Raw genomic sequence first — 17,643 nt, 5'->3', positions numbered from 1 at the left:
GACTATCTAAAGCTGGTATTCATTTTCTCATAGAAAGAGACTTGAATTACAGAAAGTGATTTTGGTTTGATAGAAAGACTTAAAAAAACTTAACAAGTATCTATGATTAAACACTGAGAGAAGTTATTATGTAAAGTTATGGAATTCTTGGCTATTTAAAAAAATTGGATAGAAAGTAACTGAATTGGGCAGGATTAGCTATGATTTTAGAAATAGGAAACAAAACCACTGGACTTCTCAAAGCTCCTTCCTTTCCTGCAGTTTCTCCAAGGGTAGTTTAAATGTATCCCCTTTCTCCAAGTAGAAGACAGACATGTCTGTATTCTTTCTTCATGGTTTTCCTCTCACTCATTATCTTTTATCATTGAATATACAGAAATTTCTCAAATGAGATGCCTATAATTTCTGCCTCAACAGGGTGAGGCTTGACAAAGGAATTAGCATATCCAAAGTCAGCATCAGAAAAATATAGGATCAGAGTTCCTTCTTCTGCAGAAATGGCTAACAGACCTCAGAGGGTTTGCTATGAATTCCAGAAAGACTCTTCCTGACTACGGCCTTGTTACTATAGGGATCCTGGTTTCGTTGTTATTTAAAGTGGCAGTTTATTATTTCTTTTGATATTTTATGAAACATGGCAAAATATAAGTGAACCAAAAAAGATACTGCTGGGGTTTTAAGTCACTTATCTGCAGATTTTCACTGAGAACTATGATTCGTTATTCACAGACATTTGAACCTATTTAAAATGCAAAGCAATAATATCTTAGCAAACTGGATTTTGAAGATTGGGCCAGTAATGCTAAACAAACTTCCAGAATACCTATATAAATGGTCTGGTGATGCTGATGCTTGTCTCTGTCTAGTCTGCTGCTAGCCAGTTAATGTAGGAGTCTTTCTTTCAAGAAGGCAAGAACTGATAAGACTGAAGTTACATGTTATGCTCACACGTTTTGAGCCAAGAAAGCTTACAGAATTTCTGCCTATGTTTAACAGCTCTCTTCTTTCCAAATCATTTATAATAAATTGGTTTTAAAATGACAATGGTGAATCACATGCAATAAATTACGGAGGATTATATTTTTTCTTCAGGGCTCAAGAAAAAATAATTACCTTATCAGAAATGAATGAAATGTATATCTTAGAGGCTTTCTTGATTATAATTTACTCTTTAATTAAAATCTGAAGATATGTAATGAGCTTGTTTTAACAGCAGTATAAAAAATGAGGAGTTCAAAGGGGGAATTCTGGTTAGTGGTCGTAATCAAATGAACATCCTTGTAGACACTTTCTAAATATAGGTTGGAAAGAATCTGCACTTGGTTGCCTTGGAAAATGTTGCTATAGTTGCAAGACACATTTCTGGAAATGGATGAACAGAAAGTAAACTTTCACTTTGCTCTGAGTAGACAATTTTCCTAGAGTCACCTTTTGGCCTCAATCTTAGTAGGAACAGAGTCTATTTAATTTTTTCTCTTTTCATTTTAGTTTTGCCTAAATGTACTCCTCTGTTGGATACAGCATCACAAATGTTAGGAATATGAGTGAGTGAAATTTCCTATTGATGGTGAAACTAAAATTTGTGGGGGTTTAGTAGTTTGAACTGCAGCAGCGACAAGTCACATGTTACGTATTAATGCAGTATGTCATCTTAAAAATCATTAGGGAATGAAATTTGCAGTGAATGAAGTTTTAGAATTCCCCATTGATTAAAGATATTAATTAGCCAGGCTAACCATGTGTCACACTGATTGAAGCTATATGACATCAATTCAATTGACATGCATATTTAGCTATACATTTTCAAGATAATTATTTGAATAGGAATTGCCCTGTAAATTTTTAAAAATTAGAATATGTAGATATTAAATTTGTTAGAATATTGTTTTTTGTGTATACGGAAAAGCTAATTAAAAATAATTGGAAGGCGTAGCAAAGAAAAGTATACGAAGAAGGGCATGAGAATTCATTGTCAGTGAGAGTCATTATAAAGTAAGAAAATCCCCAAATTATATGTTTAATAATTTGCCACTTGAGACTCTAAAACTCAAGAGGAAAACAACAAACATTTTTATTAGGTTCACATTATGTTGATCTTTGGAGATAGTAGAGATGGTTCAGCAAGCTCTTCAGAACTCGTGACTTCCATGATACAACCTGTATCTATTTTTAGCACTTCCCAGAATCCATTTTCATAAATAACTAAAATGGGACATTTGGTAATCACATTTAATATTCCATTCTTCCATTGTGATAAATGAGGTACTATTTTCACTCACTTCATCAAGATTTTAGATTGTCCAGAGAACACTTGCATATATTGTTAGCTTACTTCAATGTGGGGTCATGAAAAAAGTGGATGTTACATGATAGGGATAGCAACTCTGGAAAAATATAAAGCCTAAGTATCCTAGATTTAATAAAAGCTTTGTGGCTGAATATGGTACTTTGGAATAATGATGATAAGTAATATGTACTTACTCTGTACTAATGTACTAATTTTGCTATCCTACCAGGCCTAGAACATCCTATTTTTCCTTTTTTAAATATTCTTTTGATGCTTTGTTATGCCTTCCTAAACTTTATATTTTTATACATCCAGGGATATATAAATTATTAAAACTTAAAAAATAAAACCTGTGAGAAAATACTAACAGTTGAGGATTTTATTTCAGGAAAAGTAATTTACATGTTATCTTAATAACCATAACCTCATTGGTTAGATAATATTATTCCTCTTTTAAAGATGCATAAGCTGAGTCTTGGTGGGTTTGGTCAAATCATTTACCCAAAGACATAAAGGGAGCAAGTGGCAGAGCTGCACTTGGAACCCAAGCAGTCGTTACTGGTACCACTTACTAGCTAGATCTAAAGATCTAGCTAGCCTCTGATAAGCTAAAATAGTCATTCTTCCATGTAAGAGTTCTCTAAATTTTCCTGAATTTCTCATTTTGTAGCATGAAATCTGCATCTACTAATCAAGCATTATTACCCAAATCGTGCACATTTTCTACAACAAAATCTGTACATTTGGGTATTCCTTTTGGAAATAAAAATAAAAATAAAATAAAGACCATAGTTTATTTCAGGGCATTTCTCCACTCTTTCTCATATTCTCTGTAAAATTAAATTTTGGTTGGCATGTATTATAGTGTGATTGCATTGGCCTTTCATACTATAATATTATAGGATTGGGGGTGAGAACTGGGTACAGAAGATACATATAAAGAACCAATTGATTAGCTGTCTTAAAATATTCATTGATCCTCTCTCCCCATTGAAATTACTACAACAGTCTTTCCCACAGTTTTCTACCTGACACCATATTAAGTCTGGTTGATCACAAAAACCTCTCACACTATAAGTGTTTGGGAATAATTACCGCTTGTTTTAGAATAGTGCAAACACTTCATAGATGATCTGAAATCTGAACGCTTCGTGAACATTTCATGAAGTTGAAAACGATTCAATTAACACGTGTCAGTACAGTTCTTAATTTGTAAAAAGTCACCATTTTGTGATTAGCACTGAAGAGAGACCACCTGATGTCTAACTCTGAATTACCTTTGCAAGAGTGACTTCTTTTATCTATGTGCATTCTTCCTGAGGTGGGCACTGTTTCTTCAAAATCGAGCCCAGATGCTTTCCCTATTCCTGGAGAAGAATCTACTATTCCTGAGAAGAGCGGCTTTTGTTCATCATCAATGGAGGAGATGAAAGATGACGATCTGCTTTTTTTCTCTTCAAAGTGTCTCCTGGAACTCTGATAATGTCTTATGGTATCTGCAGAGTCTTCAGGATCATTTGTACTGTTTTCTTTGCCAAAATATATCAAAGAAAAGTTATTTTATAGCAGATAATTAAATGTGAGACTGTATGCATATTACACTACCTAGCTATATATAAACTAGCTTTTTCCTATTGAAAATGTAGCTACTTGGATACTTAATGTTTTAAATTCAAGGGTTATTAGATTATCTTAGTGAAATAAAGTATTCATTTCAAAATTAAAAGAATATTTACAATAGTAATAATGTTTATGTCTCAGAGGAAAGCTGTATGATAACTTACAAAGTTTTTTATATGTTCAACAGTTATTTGTATTCTGAGAATCTGGTACACTCTTTCTTTAGGGAAATGAAAAAGACAAGGGAAAATGTGTCCCAATTTTAAAATATCACCACTATGCAACTTATTATTTGTTTATTTTTAACCTGCATGCCTTATTATCTGTTTTAGCTGCTCATGCATTGCAAAGGTCAAAACTGGAAGCCTCCTTGTAGTAAAGGACTGGCAGGCTGAATTTCAACCTTAGTCTGATTCATGTAATGGCCTTGGCATTCCAGGCAGTTTGGTTGTGTAGCATAATGCAAAGAATATAAAGCTTAAATACAGTAATTAAGGTAGGTTTTACCTAATTACATTAAAGCTGGTAGTGCATATTGGCTGTTTTATACTGAAATGTCAGGATAATTTCAGTCCTGAAGGTTGTGTTAGAACATATTTCAGCAGGAAAAACTCAAAGAGACAAATCCCAGAACTTGTTTCTATTAGTGTCCTGGGGAGACAGTATAATTCTCCATCTGGTTTCTGCTAATAACTAACCAACAAAACTCCAGAAGGTATATCATTTTCTGGAGAAATGGTGAAGACAGTGTCTCCATCCACTCTATGCCTCAGTGTGCTTACTTGGTTATTTATAGAAGGCCAAATGAACCGATGGAAGGCCACGCCAGAGAAACTTCCAACTGTTTTTAAAAATTCCCATATGGCAGAGAAATTCAACAAAGATTTTTTCCCTTTATTTTTTTAAATCATAATTTAAAATATGAAAAGCCAGAAAACAGCCCAAGGTAAAAGCAGATAGAGTTTAAAAATCAGTTTTATGTGAAATTGTTATTGAGGAGTTCATGTTCTGTCAATTAAAATTAAGTCTAGCAAAAGCAGATTGCTTATTTTCTTTAAGATTTCATGCTTGCTCAGTGTCTTCGTCATTGCTGAGAAAGCCACAGACCTTTCCGATCTCCAACATTACAAATATCATTGATTACTTACTGTTACTTGTATATCCCCACTCAATCACTAATCTAATTGGTTGTAAATATTCGGATCAAATCTTCTTACAAAAAGCTTTTTCTTTTCAGTGTCATTGGCACAGACCTCCTTAAACCTCTAAAATTCCATCTAGCCATCTTCTTCCCAACTTTCTTTGTTTTTAACTTCTCTTCTCTAAAGCCCTCTGAAAATTTGATCAACATTCTCTACTTTTTGAACATATTTTATTCCTCAAAAAATAATAATTATAAAGTTTAGGTAGTAAATGTGAAAAAAAGGAAAATTTCATTTTTCTAAATTATCCTCATATCTGCTTAGTGAATTGCACCAGTTTGCTCTTCCTAAGTAAACCTTTTTGTAGTCCCTGACTTGGGAACCAGAGATATTTGAATCAGCTCAGGCTTCCTATTGTTCTCAAAAATGATTTTAATTTCTACACTTTCGTGGAGTGTTTTCCCATCTGCATCAAATGCAAGCTGAATTAACTATTAATTCATCTGCCTTCAGTCGAAGTCTGGATAATGCTAACATGGATATTTGTAATGAATGTACATCACAAATTAATAAACCATCTTGCATCTTTGGCTGAAGAGGTCTTAGAGAATCCTTACATATGGTAGAATGTTCTGTTCTACCTACCATGCTGGGCTTCAGCCTTAGTTTACTAACTTATGACTTCATTTTGGATGCTTGTGAACAAGATTCACTAGTTAACATACATTGTTAGTTGAATTATAACTTGCTGATTTCACCTTGGACATGTGTTTACAAAATGTGGTCAGTGAGGAATTACTATCATTTAGTTGTATAGTAAAATGGAGAAAATTACTTCGTATACATGGGACAGAATTCTCTAGCAAAAATTTCAGGTAAAAGCAGAATCAGGTGAAAAAAGAAGACAAAATTTGATATCCTTGAATTTTCCCCGTTGGTAAGGAGAAAAAAATAACCCACCTTTATTTCTGTATTCGTTGCTGCAGGACTATCACCCAAACCATATGAACAATTTCTTTGATACAACCCCACTGAAACAACATTTTTTCACTCTATACTAGATAAATTAAAGACTCATTTTCTGTCACATAAAATGAAAGTTGAAATGACAATCTATTTGTAGGTTAAAAATGGAAACTGTTCAGGCTTGGCTGGAAAACTGGCTGATGTAATATGTACATGAAATTGGGCAGCTGAAATGCATTATAATTAGCCTCCAGGTACTTCTAAATTTTGATGGGCTGTACTATTTCTGCCATTTTCCAGTTAAACTGAATTATCTGATAGACATTAAATAGTATCAGGTACTATTTTTTTCTTAATTCTATTTATATTCTATGTAGAAATAATATTCTAAGAAAGGGCAGTTATCTGATTGCATAATCTTTCCTGTTACCATCATTTTATACAAAGAAAAAGTCATGTCTGTTTAATTAAACCACAAATTTGCCTCTGATTCAGAAGACACAAAACCTTTTTTTTCTCCCTTGTTTCTCTAGGCGAACAGTTCATCTCCTCCCCTTTTTTCACAGAACACAATTCTAAAGCATTTGTGACTCGTCTTACAAGTGTCTCTCTGAGTATAGAATGAATTCAAGAGCATAGAATAAGTGTCCTAATGGAATGGCTGACCCATTTATCTTAAGAATGATAATATAAAATCGTTCCTTTCAAAAAACCTGGAATAAACATTCGTGCTCACTCCGTCTTTTATGGAGTCTTCCTCTCAGTTTACCATTTTTATTTGTCAGACCCCACAGGGAGACCTAAGCTTTGGTCAAAGACAAGCATTTAAGGTGCTCTCCCAGCATTTGAGTTTTAGATTTCCCACAGGTGACAATTTAGAAATAAGTTGAGCAATTCCCAGTCAAATGCCATGAAAAAAGCATTACATTGGAAAATTGGAGTCTAAAATAAGTATTTTTTCATTTAAGATCACACACTTTAGGCTTCCTATAGCTCTAAAGGATATTGAAAGGGCCCTAGATGAATATGTTTTATACAAATACAAAAATTAACAATTTTATAAATTAAAATAAAGAAAAGATGGATATTGATTTAAAGGTAAAAAGTTTCAGACATGCAAAATGAATAAATTCTGGAGCACTATTCTACAGTATGGTAACTATAGTAAATGTATTATATACTTGAAAGTTGTTAAGAGATTAGATCTTAAATGTTCTCCCCCCAACACACACAGTTAACTATGTGAGTGATGAGTGTGTTAAATTAGCTTGAATATGGTAATCATTTCACAATGTATACAAATATGAAAAAAATCACTTTGTATACCATAAATAGGTACAACTTTTACATGTTAATTATACCTCAATAAAACTTGAAAAGATCAAAAGATACTTTTATAGATCACTAAAATGGATTAAAAAAGCTAATCATTGTTATTGAAGAAGATATTTCAAAGACATACCAAAGTATAATACCAATATATTTAAATAATCTAATAAAACCAGAATAGAATTATCACTCTTCTATAAAAATAAGTTTATCACTGAATACATTAACCCCTTCAATAATTTTCATAGGATTATTTTATTTTGGAGAAACACTTTTAAAACTTACTGGCTTTAGGATGGCAATGGAAAATCACTAAACCAGTATTACAAAGTGATAGTGTTTATTGCTATCCTTTGAAATACAAAATGTAATGAGTTCAAGACACTTCCACTCTATTTTCTGGAACATTGGATATTTCCTGTTGAGCATATATTGAAGAGATCATTTTAATAAAATTATATGGATAGGGAAATGAGTAAAGTTTTCTTCCCTACTCTTAGGATGTGTGTATCTCTTGAAAAGCATTCTTGTTTGTCATCATGCATGCAGAACCATCTATGTCCAATCTTTCACCTTGATTTCCATCTCTTCGGTTGTTACAGGTATATCTTTAACACTGTTTGAATGTTTTACTCTTGTGGCTTTTTTTGTTTTGTTTTGTTTGTCTTTTTTGTTTTGTTTTGTTTTGTTTTTCATGTTTGGCAGTTTGTTCTTTACAATGGAGCATATTGTGATAATCTATTAGCAAAAGTAAGAGGGTCTTTGGAGCTCTGATAATTGTTTCTTAACTTTTGGAAATCAAGAGAGTAAGAATATTTCCAGGTTAGGAAGGACAAGCTCAGCATTCTTTAACTTCACAGGTCAATGTCCCTTTTGCTAAGAAAAATTATTTTCTTTCTGATACAATGATTTTTTCAAGTCCTATATAATTGAGGCTACTTGCTAACTTTATTCTTGAACATTATCTTTATGCTTTTGGAAAAGGAAGTAGGAAAAGGTATAGAGAAGGGATATTTGGAAGAGTGGGTTCAGATACTTCTGCAGAGTTCTGATGAGGAATGGGAGGCAAAGGAATAAATGCCAAATCTGTTGTTCTGGGAGAGGTGACCTCAGGTGACATCAATGCTTTAGTTAAAACATATACCAATAGGATTTCTCTTAAAATGTATAACATCAGCAAGAACTAATTTTCACAATGTTTGAGGCGTTTCCACACAATAAAACCAATAGAGTAAAACGTTTCCCCTTCCAAGTCCTCTTTTTTTCTACTCACTACTTGGTACAAAATAGTAAAAATAATTTCTTCAGAATTCTGTAGAAACACTTATTTTTTTCTGCTAAATTAACTAGAAAATATAATGAAGATTGAAGAGGGTAAGTATGCAGGCACTAACTACAATTCAGAAGGAATATCTATTTGTCTCCTTGTTAACCAATGAAGAATTTTCTCTAAAACGTTGAGACAAACTTTTGAGACTAAAGTAGAAATAAACATGAAAAAACTCAGGGCGCTTAGCACACAGTGGGTACTCAATGACAATGGACTCCAAATGAATGGGTGATTGTTTGCATCTAGTTACACTGCTGCCCTCATTGGATTATTCTCTGCCAAAAGGTCACCTCCTAATTAACCATTAGTAGCCACTTTGATACTGTATTTTCTGTCAGCAGAAAGCATTGAGCAGAACACTGCAAATATTTGGTCTTATAAGCTCTGTAAGTAAGCCTACATAAATGTATGTGTGTAGTGTATAATGGCACATTATATATATATACACACACATACACATATATTTATATATTTTATAATATATAAATTATGTATACACATAAGTATATTTATATATCCTGTGCCATTATATGTGCTATTTTTGCAAATATACCCTGTATTTTATACAATGTACACAACATAAAATTTTAGAAGAATTATTACTTCTACGACCTAATGGATCTGGCTCACACTGGAGTAGGCACAGTACAACTTTTAAGACCACATAAATAGAGATGATTTTTCAGCATTTTTCTCATTTACTTCTCTTCTGCCCAGCCATCTTAACAATGCTCATGGCCACTGAGCAGGTCATTAAAGCATCATTTTTATTCTTCACTTTCTGTAATAATATTTTACTTCCATCTCAGGAGCTGTAGCACTTCCTCCTACAATGAACATTGTCATATTGGGGAGGTCCTGGGCACCTCTATGCCAGAATTTTAGGAAGAAAAGATAACTACTTGAAGATACCTTTAAAAATTCAGGGTGCTCTCAAATTTCTACCTGCACTTAAAAGTCTCTCCTGTAGGGAAGTGGGATTTTTCCTTAGAAAAAAAAATGTACAGCTCATGAGAACAAGCCACCCTCATCGACAAATTCATTATGTATTCAATATAAGTATATATTTTGTTTTTCAGCTTTCCAGAGGTTCTACATATTTCATTTAAAAATTATATCTTATTCAATGTGAGCTCTTTAGAACCTTGTGAGAGGCACGACTGGAAGTGAAGCGGCAGGCGGCAGGCGGCAGGTGTGGATTAAAGCCAGTTAAGTTGCATTGTTCCACTCAGTGGGTAGGGAGTGGCAATGCAGGACTCAACCTCTGTCTGCTGCTAGTGCCCAGAAACAGTCTTCTCTGTGATTCTTGATGCCACTGCTGATTTACAGGCAACAGCACTCTTGAATGTCTGCCTTCAAGGTTTCCTTTCATACGAGTAATAAATTAACACTACAAAAATGAATGCATTTCAAGGGAAAATTTCAGTTTCTGTATCCACAAATCGTTCAGCATCAATGATCCCCTATACTCTGTTCTTTATATTATGTGTATTTTTCTCCTATATGTTGATGCTACATCAATAACTCTATGATGAATGCTCACCTTAAGAGAATTAGATTTGGATAACAGGGACTAAATTGCTTTCAGCAAATTTTATAATTGCCCACAGCACCCTGGATTCCTAAAGACTTTGGAATAGGCTCTTGGGCTCTGGTTAACTGTGTTTTCACATTGACCAACTCATGGTTACTTACTGGCACAACCAGGAAACATCAAGGAGCTGTAGGCAGAAAATCCCTTAGCATCTACACTTTATATAAAATTGGTCTCATAGACTAAGCCTGTGATTAAAGGGACAGTATTCAAAATCAACAGAAATGTCTAGTTACATGAGAACAGTACAAATTGTGACATTGCTCTCAGGGCCTTATCGGGAGATAAAAATATTAGATAATTTAGCTTAAGAATGAGGAAACTGAGCGAGATTGAAAGGAGATATAATAAATCTTCAACTATGTGGAGGACGTTATTATATCGACCACATTGTTAACCTGTTTTTCATTTCCAGTGAGATAAATAAAAGAGCTGAACTTCAGGATAAGGGATTTAGATGAACTCCGTGGAAGAACTGCTTAATAGTAGTGGTTCTGATTTTAGAAAAAGTCACCAAGAAAATAATTAAAGACCTTGCAGAACAAAATTATCAACTATCTATGAGTAATCTATTGTTCTACAGTCAGCCAGAAGAATCAATGATTAGTCCAATTCAACAAATATTTATCAACCATTGTTTGCTAAAGTAATCTACAGTTTGGCAAAGGCAAAGGAAAAAAATATACCAGTAGCCATTGTACAGGGCATATTTTGACAATATTATAAGAAGTAAGTGCTTTGAGAATTCATAGAGAAAGAGAAGGTTTACATTTGAGGAGATCAAGAAACAATTCACATTAAATATACCATTGGAGATTGACTTTGTTAAAAAATGTAAGTTTAGTGGATGAAACTGGTGTGGTATGAATTTGTGTGTGTGTGTGTGTGTGTGTGCATGTGTGTGTATGTGTGTTTTTTTGAGGACAAGGAAGCAAATGAATTAAGGGACTAGTATAACCAAAACCACAGAAACAGTGTACATGGAGGATTGGGCAGTTTGTTTCAATTGAAATGTGGAGCAAGCTAAAGCTAGTAGATGATCTCTCCTAGAAAGAGGATTCATTGAGGAGAAAAGAGAGTGAAAAAAAGAAATTGGCATAAGAAGGCAAGAAAAGGGAAAAGAATAAAAAGAAAGATGCTCAAATTCTATTTCATTTATTCTTTCCACAGATATTTGTTGAGCATCTGCTGTGCTGCAAGCACTAAAACTACAGGGGGCCAAATATTTTCCACTTCCACAGAACTTATGATCTAGAGGCAGACAACACTGATTAAATAATGATGCAAATAAACCCAGAAGTACACCCAGAGTAAATGTTGCTGAAGAGATGAACTGATGGGGGAAGGAGTGGAGTGATGGGAGTAGTTAAGGGAAGGATATTAGGAGATAAGACTGAAGAGGTAAGTTAAGACCCACCCTAATAAGGATTTAGGGCATAGGATGTCCTTAGAGGGCTTTGAATATGTGGGTGACATAAACATAACTGCATTTAGAAAAAAAATCAACAGAAGTCCAGTGTGGAAAAGATGAAAGAGGGGCAAGTTGCATGTGGGAAGGCAAGTTGGAAGGCTGTTTCAATATTCCAGGTGGCAGATTATGGTAGCTTGGTCCAGAGCTCTGGCTAAGTAGTTGGAGAGAAGTTAACCAAAAGGAGACCTAATTTGAAGACTAAATGGATATTTATTGGAGGTAGCAATAATAGGACTTGTTGCCAGAGTTGCTGGAGAGGTTGTGAGAAGGTTGGCTCCAAGATATCTGGCTTGTACAATTGATTGAATAGAGTCACCATCTGTAGAGGCATGGGAATTGAAGAGGAGACAGGTTTCCAGGGTGCACAATGAGTTCAATTTAGGAAATGTTGAGTTAGAGTTGCCTTTGAGATTTCAGGTAGATGATTTTATAGGCGATTGGATATGTGGGATTGAAGCTCAGGTGGTCTGGGATTAACATGCAAATATGCACATCTCCTACGTGAGGATATAATTAAATGGTAGGCATAAATGGGATCACCCAGAGAAACAGTGTGATACAGAATGAGAAGAAAAAGGAGCCTAGGTCTATACCTTAAAAGTCTAACAAATTAACACTAGTGTAGAAGATAATAATCTTGAAATTGTCTTCAGTGAGTTCATGAAGGTGGGAGGAAAATAGGAAGATTGAAGTATTACAGACACAAAGAAAAGAGTATTCAATAAAAAGAAGGGAACTGGTTCATAGTGAAAGATGCAGCCATGGGGCCAAATAAGGTAAAGACTAGAATGTTTGTTGGATCAGCATGAGGCAAGAGTGAAAGCTTCTTCAGGAAAACTTTCTCCCATCTGCCAAGAACAGTTAAATGTACACTCACCTGAGCTCCCATTGAGGAATATCTATTCCTGTTACAGAGCCTACTATTTGAGGGTGTGTCTATCTCCCTCTCTAGGGAAGATGAGGGATGTTCTGCACAACTTATTTCTCAGAATATTGAGTAACTGCTTGAAAATGTGAAATGTTAAATGAATATTTGTTGACTATATGAGCAAAGCATAAAGAATAGTCAGAGAGGCAGAAAAACCTGGAGAAAACAAGAAGTGACAAGTGCCACAGAGTCTGAGGATGAGAAGGACTAACTAATGTGGTCTTCATCCATGTCATGCATGCTTGTAGGGCATGTAAGAGGATTGAGCTCTTGGCCTGAAATGACAGCCCTCCTTCCAGAACGCTGTGCTCAGAACGAATTGACTGTCTTTTAAAAATCAGTCCACTCTATTTTTTAATCTGTGATGTCCTTGTGAATATCAGATGGGTTTGTTGAATGATATCATTCAGAGCTATCAATCAGAAACTGGAAACCAGATCATTAGCTACTGAACAAAGCAAAGGATCTGCCCTCATAAAGCCTGAGTAAAATTTATTCTTGAAATCAGAAGTATAATGAACATTTAAGTAAGAAGGCTAATTACCACATGCTCTACATTTAAACTTTAGGAATCGAATGAATTACCTTACCTTTCTCTCCTTCACTTTCAAATGACAATTTCCTTCTTCGTAGTTTACAGTTGTCTCCTTCTGAATCATTCATGGATTGTGATCGTAGGAGATCAGCCTTTGTTAATGAAACATGAAGATAAAATGAAACACTACTCAATTAGAACATAATGCACAATCAGTAAACTATTTACTATTTCATATTGGTTCAACCATCTTGAGACTTAATTATTAGATTGCAGGCAAACAGCTACAATACCCTGCTCAATACTTGTCTCTTAAATATAAAATACACTGATAGAATAATTTTTAGTACTTACAACATTTGCTGGGGAAATCATAGTGTAGAAGTTATTTATATGTGAAATGTTTAGGGATGATGTCAACATTTAAAGAAAAAATATTTCTTTATGTGGAATGTGTTCTTTGCAACTTGGTAAAGTTAAAATAAGAACAATACAGTTGACCCTTGAACAATACAGGCTTCACCTGTGCAGGTTCACTTATACATGAATTTTCTTTTTCCTCTGCTACTCCTGAGACAGCAAGACCAACCATTCCTCTTCCTACTCCTCCATAGCCTATTAAATATGAAGATGATGAGATGATGATCTTTATGATAATCTACTTCTACTTAATTAATGGTAAATATATTTCTTCATTCTTATGATTTTCTTAATAACATTTTCTTTTCCATAGCTTACTTTATTGTAAGAATACATTTTATAAAAATATATAAAATACGTGTTAATTGACTGATTACATTATTGGTAAGACTTCTAATAAAGAGTAGGCTATCAGTAATTAAGTTTTTGTGGAGTCAAAAGTTATATGCAGATTTTCAACTATGTGAGGGTTGGTGTTCTGAATTCCCATGTTGTTCAAAAGTCAACTGTAGTAATTTAAAGAACTTTGCATAAATTATAGTATGGCAAAGAAAAATGTATAAACTAGTTAAAATTAGCTGTGATGTTTAAATGACGTGGCAATTATCATAAGGTTAAATTTCACAACAATAAATATAGATTAAATTCCATAAACATTACACTTTGAACCCTTTATTATTTTGCTCCCAGATCCTCCTTCTTCCCTCTCTGGTTCACTCTGTCTAATATTGTCTGCCTTGTAAATAAAAATGGAAGCTCCTGTTTGTTTGAGTGCTGACTAAACTTTTATATAATGAAGTTATGAGAGGTAGATACTTGTTACTTTTCAAGGCAAAGTCAGAATGAGGTTGGTGACATAAAACTGAGATTGTGATAAATTACTGAATTAAAACCATTACAAAAACATACGTTCTTAATAACTAGAATCTTTTCCACCTCAATTAAAAAAAAATCTTTTCAGTGTTGTAAAAAGAAATAACTATCTGAACTGGTACATTAGGATATTAAATGGCATCTAGGGGCCCTTAAAATTCCTCTTTCTCTTTTAAGCCTCTCATGGTACTTGGGAATGTCTATGACTACAGGAAGTATTAAGTCTACCCCCTCTTACCTAAGTATTGACTTTAGGGTTTTTTTTCCCCCAAAGAATATATTTGTTAGCATTTAATACACTGGCAAGTATCAGTCACTCAATATTTGATTTCTGATTTAAAAAAGCATTCAGAATTGTAGTGGAGTTGTGAAATTTGGGGGGAAAAGGGATGGAAGAGGAATAACCTAGTAATAAATTTTGAGTTACAATGTAAGTTTTATAGCCATAGAATAGTAATAGCTCATAAGGGCACATTTTCATAGTAGAAAAGAGTACGGAACATAAGAGCTACACTCGAAGTTCATTCTAGGTTAACTTGCATATACAATTATTTAACTATTATTTCTGTTAGACTACATATTCATTCTACACCACTAAAACTGACAATACTGTAAAACCTGACTAATTTGTACTTCTGTGATTTGGAAATTGTATTAAATAGGAAACTAAACTTGAATGAGGTTAATTTTTTCATTACTATTTTGAAGACACTGATTACCAATGTATAGTATAAATAATAGCTGAGAGACTATTCTAACCTCTGTATAAGATAAGCTCAAGCAATTTTCAGCAGCCTAAAATCACCCATTTCTAGCAAATAATTGGCACAGCATAAACAAAGGCTATTTTAACTCAAGTGTGTCACCTAAGGGCTTCTACAAGGTCAAACTTAATTGAACTACTTGAAATTATTCAACATATTTGAAAGCAATTAGGCTAAATTTCTTTTCTATAATTCAGAAATTTTAATATTCATCTGGCCTTTCCTTCCAAATATTCATAATTTGTAAAGTTTTGTTGCAATATGTTGCTTGATTTTTCAGAAGCATTTGTGCAATTCAAGAAAAAACTAACATGTCAGAAATGTAAACATAAACAGTTAACATATACCTTTGCACTCTCATGCCTTAGGTTGAAAGTCAGCTCTAGGTTTGTTAGGAAGTGATCGGAAAACTCGGGATACATATCCAAAACCTCTAACAAGTCTTCTCGCTGAATCTTATGCAAGTCACAGTATGTGAGTGCTCTTACATCTGCATTAGACTTTCCAGGCTTAGCATAAAGATGAACCATTTCTCCAAATATATCATTTTTTCCTAAGAAAATAAAAAGAAAAAGAGGCTGGGAAAGGGAATCCAAACTAATGTTTTCCTTCTAAAAGTAGAAGGGGGGTCACTAAACAATTGATCAATCCCTGAAAAGCAGACTTGGGGAGCAACGTTCCAGCACCTCAACTAAATGCACATCCTGCGTTTGGTGAGTGGAAATTTATCTCTAAGGGTGATTGGTTCTTTTATTTGCTTGTTTTGGTTATGTGGCTAACCATCTAGAATGTAGCAAACATATCTTCAGTCCGGTATGCCCCACTTTGCTAGCAAAGGGTCTTGCCATACAGTATTTTAAAGATACTTTCAGGTAGGTGTACTCTGATTTTTTCAATCTGGGGATATGAGAAAGGCTGCAGTGAGTCAGATTCATGATCTTTCTGTCTCAGGATGGTCTCTGCAGGTGATGCTGAGCAAGGGGTTATGGTGGAGCTGTTTCAACACTTAGTGGATTGGTGGAACAATTGGAACACACCTTGTTTCCTAAAAACCACATTTGAATTTGCCCTTATTAAATATGCCCAACTGCTTAATAAATCTAGTTATATTTTCTCAACATATGTAGTCCCGCTTTTTGCTATATGGCCTTTGTTAGGGAAATTTGTCCTTCTTGCTGTTCTGTAAAATCTAGGGTTATTTCAGTGTCTAGCTTCTAACAGGCCTTCCCCATCACCTCTGCCTAGCCACATACTACCTGCTTTTTAAGGTCTTATTCCATGACAAGATAAGACCAACAGCAACAGTAACAAATATTTATTGAGGACCAGTAGGTGCCAGGCACTGTGTGAAATGCTTAGGTGCATTGCCTCAATTTATTCCTAAAATAACTTAATGAAGGAATTACTAATAATTATCCACATTTTATGAATACAGAAAGAGCATTAAAGTGATAAACTGATTAGCCTAACGTCAACTTCTTAGTTGAATGAAGTGGAGAGAGGGAGAGAACAGCCAGAAGTAAATCCCATGCATCGTGACTCCAGAGTCAAAGTTCTTGCACACCTGATACTGTGTATCTAATCTCCTTCCAATGACTTCCCTGAATGTCATGGCCACTTAGATTTTTCTGTTTCTGACTATCAAAGTACTTAAAAATTGTACTTGTGGTATATATACTTAATACATACTGATATATTACTTGATTATATAACTTCTTTTTTTTTTTGAGACGGAGTCTGGCTCTGTCGCCCAGGCTGGAGTGCAGTGGCTGGATCTCAGCTCACTGCAAGCTCCGCCTCCCGGGTTTACACCATTCTCCTGCTTCAGCCTCCCGAGTAGCTGGGACTACAGGCCCCCGCCACCTCGCCCGGCTAGTTTTTTTGTACTTTTTAGTAGAGACGGGGTTTCACCGTGTTAGCCAGGATGGTCTCGATCTCCTGACCTCGTGATCCGCCCATCTCGGCCTCCCAAAGTGCTGGGATTACACGCTTCAGCCACTGCGCCCGGCCTGATTATATAACTTCTAAAGATAATCAATGGCAATGTAAAATAGTACTCTCTTGTATCTATCCTGAAGCTTCTTTTCATTTTTAGAAAAAACTCCTTGAGTATATGATTTTAGATTTTGGTAGACAACTTCATGTATATGTCACTGTGGAAGCTCTCAAAGACTTTTAAGTAATAAGGTTCTAATTAGTCAAAAAATGCTGTAATATTCTTGTTTTACAAAGGAATTCAATAACGAGAAATCAAACACCATGTCTTAACTATGTAAGAAAAATTGACATTAGGATAGCCGGGTGCGGTGGCTCAAGCCTGTAATCCCAGCACTTTGGGAGGCCGAGATGGGCGGATCACGAGGTCAGGAGATCAAGACCATCCT

At 34.6% G+C, this 17,643-nt stretch overlaps 1 protein-coding gene across 1 annotated transcript in view; it reads right to left on the bottom strand.

The window, feature by feature from the left end:
- The window catches only part of KCNH7 (potassium channel, voltage gated eag related subfamily H, member 7), a 469,753-nt gene that overhangs the window by 10,567 nt on the left and 441,543 nt on the right, over positions 1-17,643 (bottom strand). Inside the window, exons 11-13 of the mRNA XM_011947085.1 lie at positions 15,607-15,812; positions 13,258-13,354; positions 3,565-3,816 (exon numbers count right to left, since the gene is read on the bottom strand). Of these exons, the coding sequence (XP_011802475.1) occupies positions 3,565-3,816; positions 13,258-13,354; positions 15,607-15,812 (555 nt within the window). The remainder of the gene's footprint in view (positions 1-3,564; positions 3,817-13,257; positions 13,355-15,606; positions 15,813-17,643) is intronic.

The sequence above is a fragment of the Colobus angolensis genome, unplaced genomic scaffold (genome assembly GCF_000951035.1).
Source record: "Colobus angolensis palliatus isolate OR3802 unplaced genomic scaffold, Cang.pa_1.0 Scaffold259, whole genome shotgun sequence".
NCBI classification, from domain to species: Eukaryota; Metazoa; Chordata; class Mammalia; order Primates; family Cercopithecidae; genus Colobus; species Colobus angolensis.
This window is presented reverse-complemented; position numbering and strand designations above follow the sequence as displayed.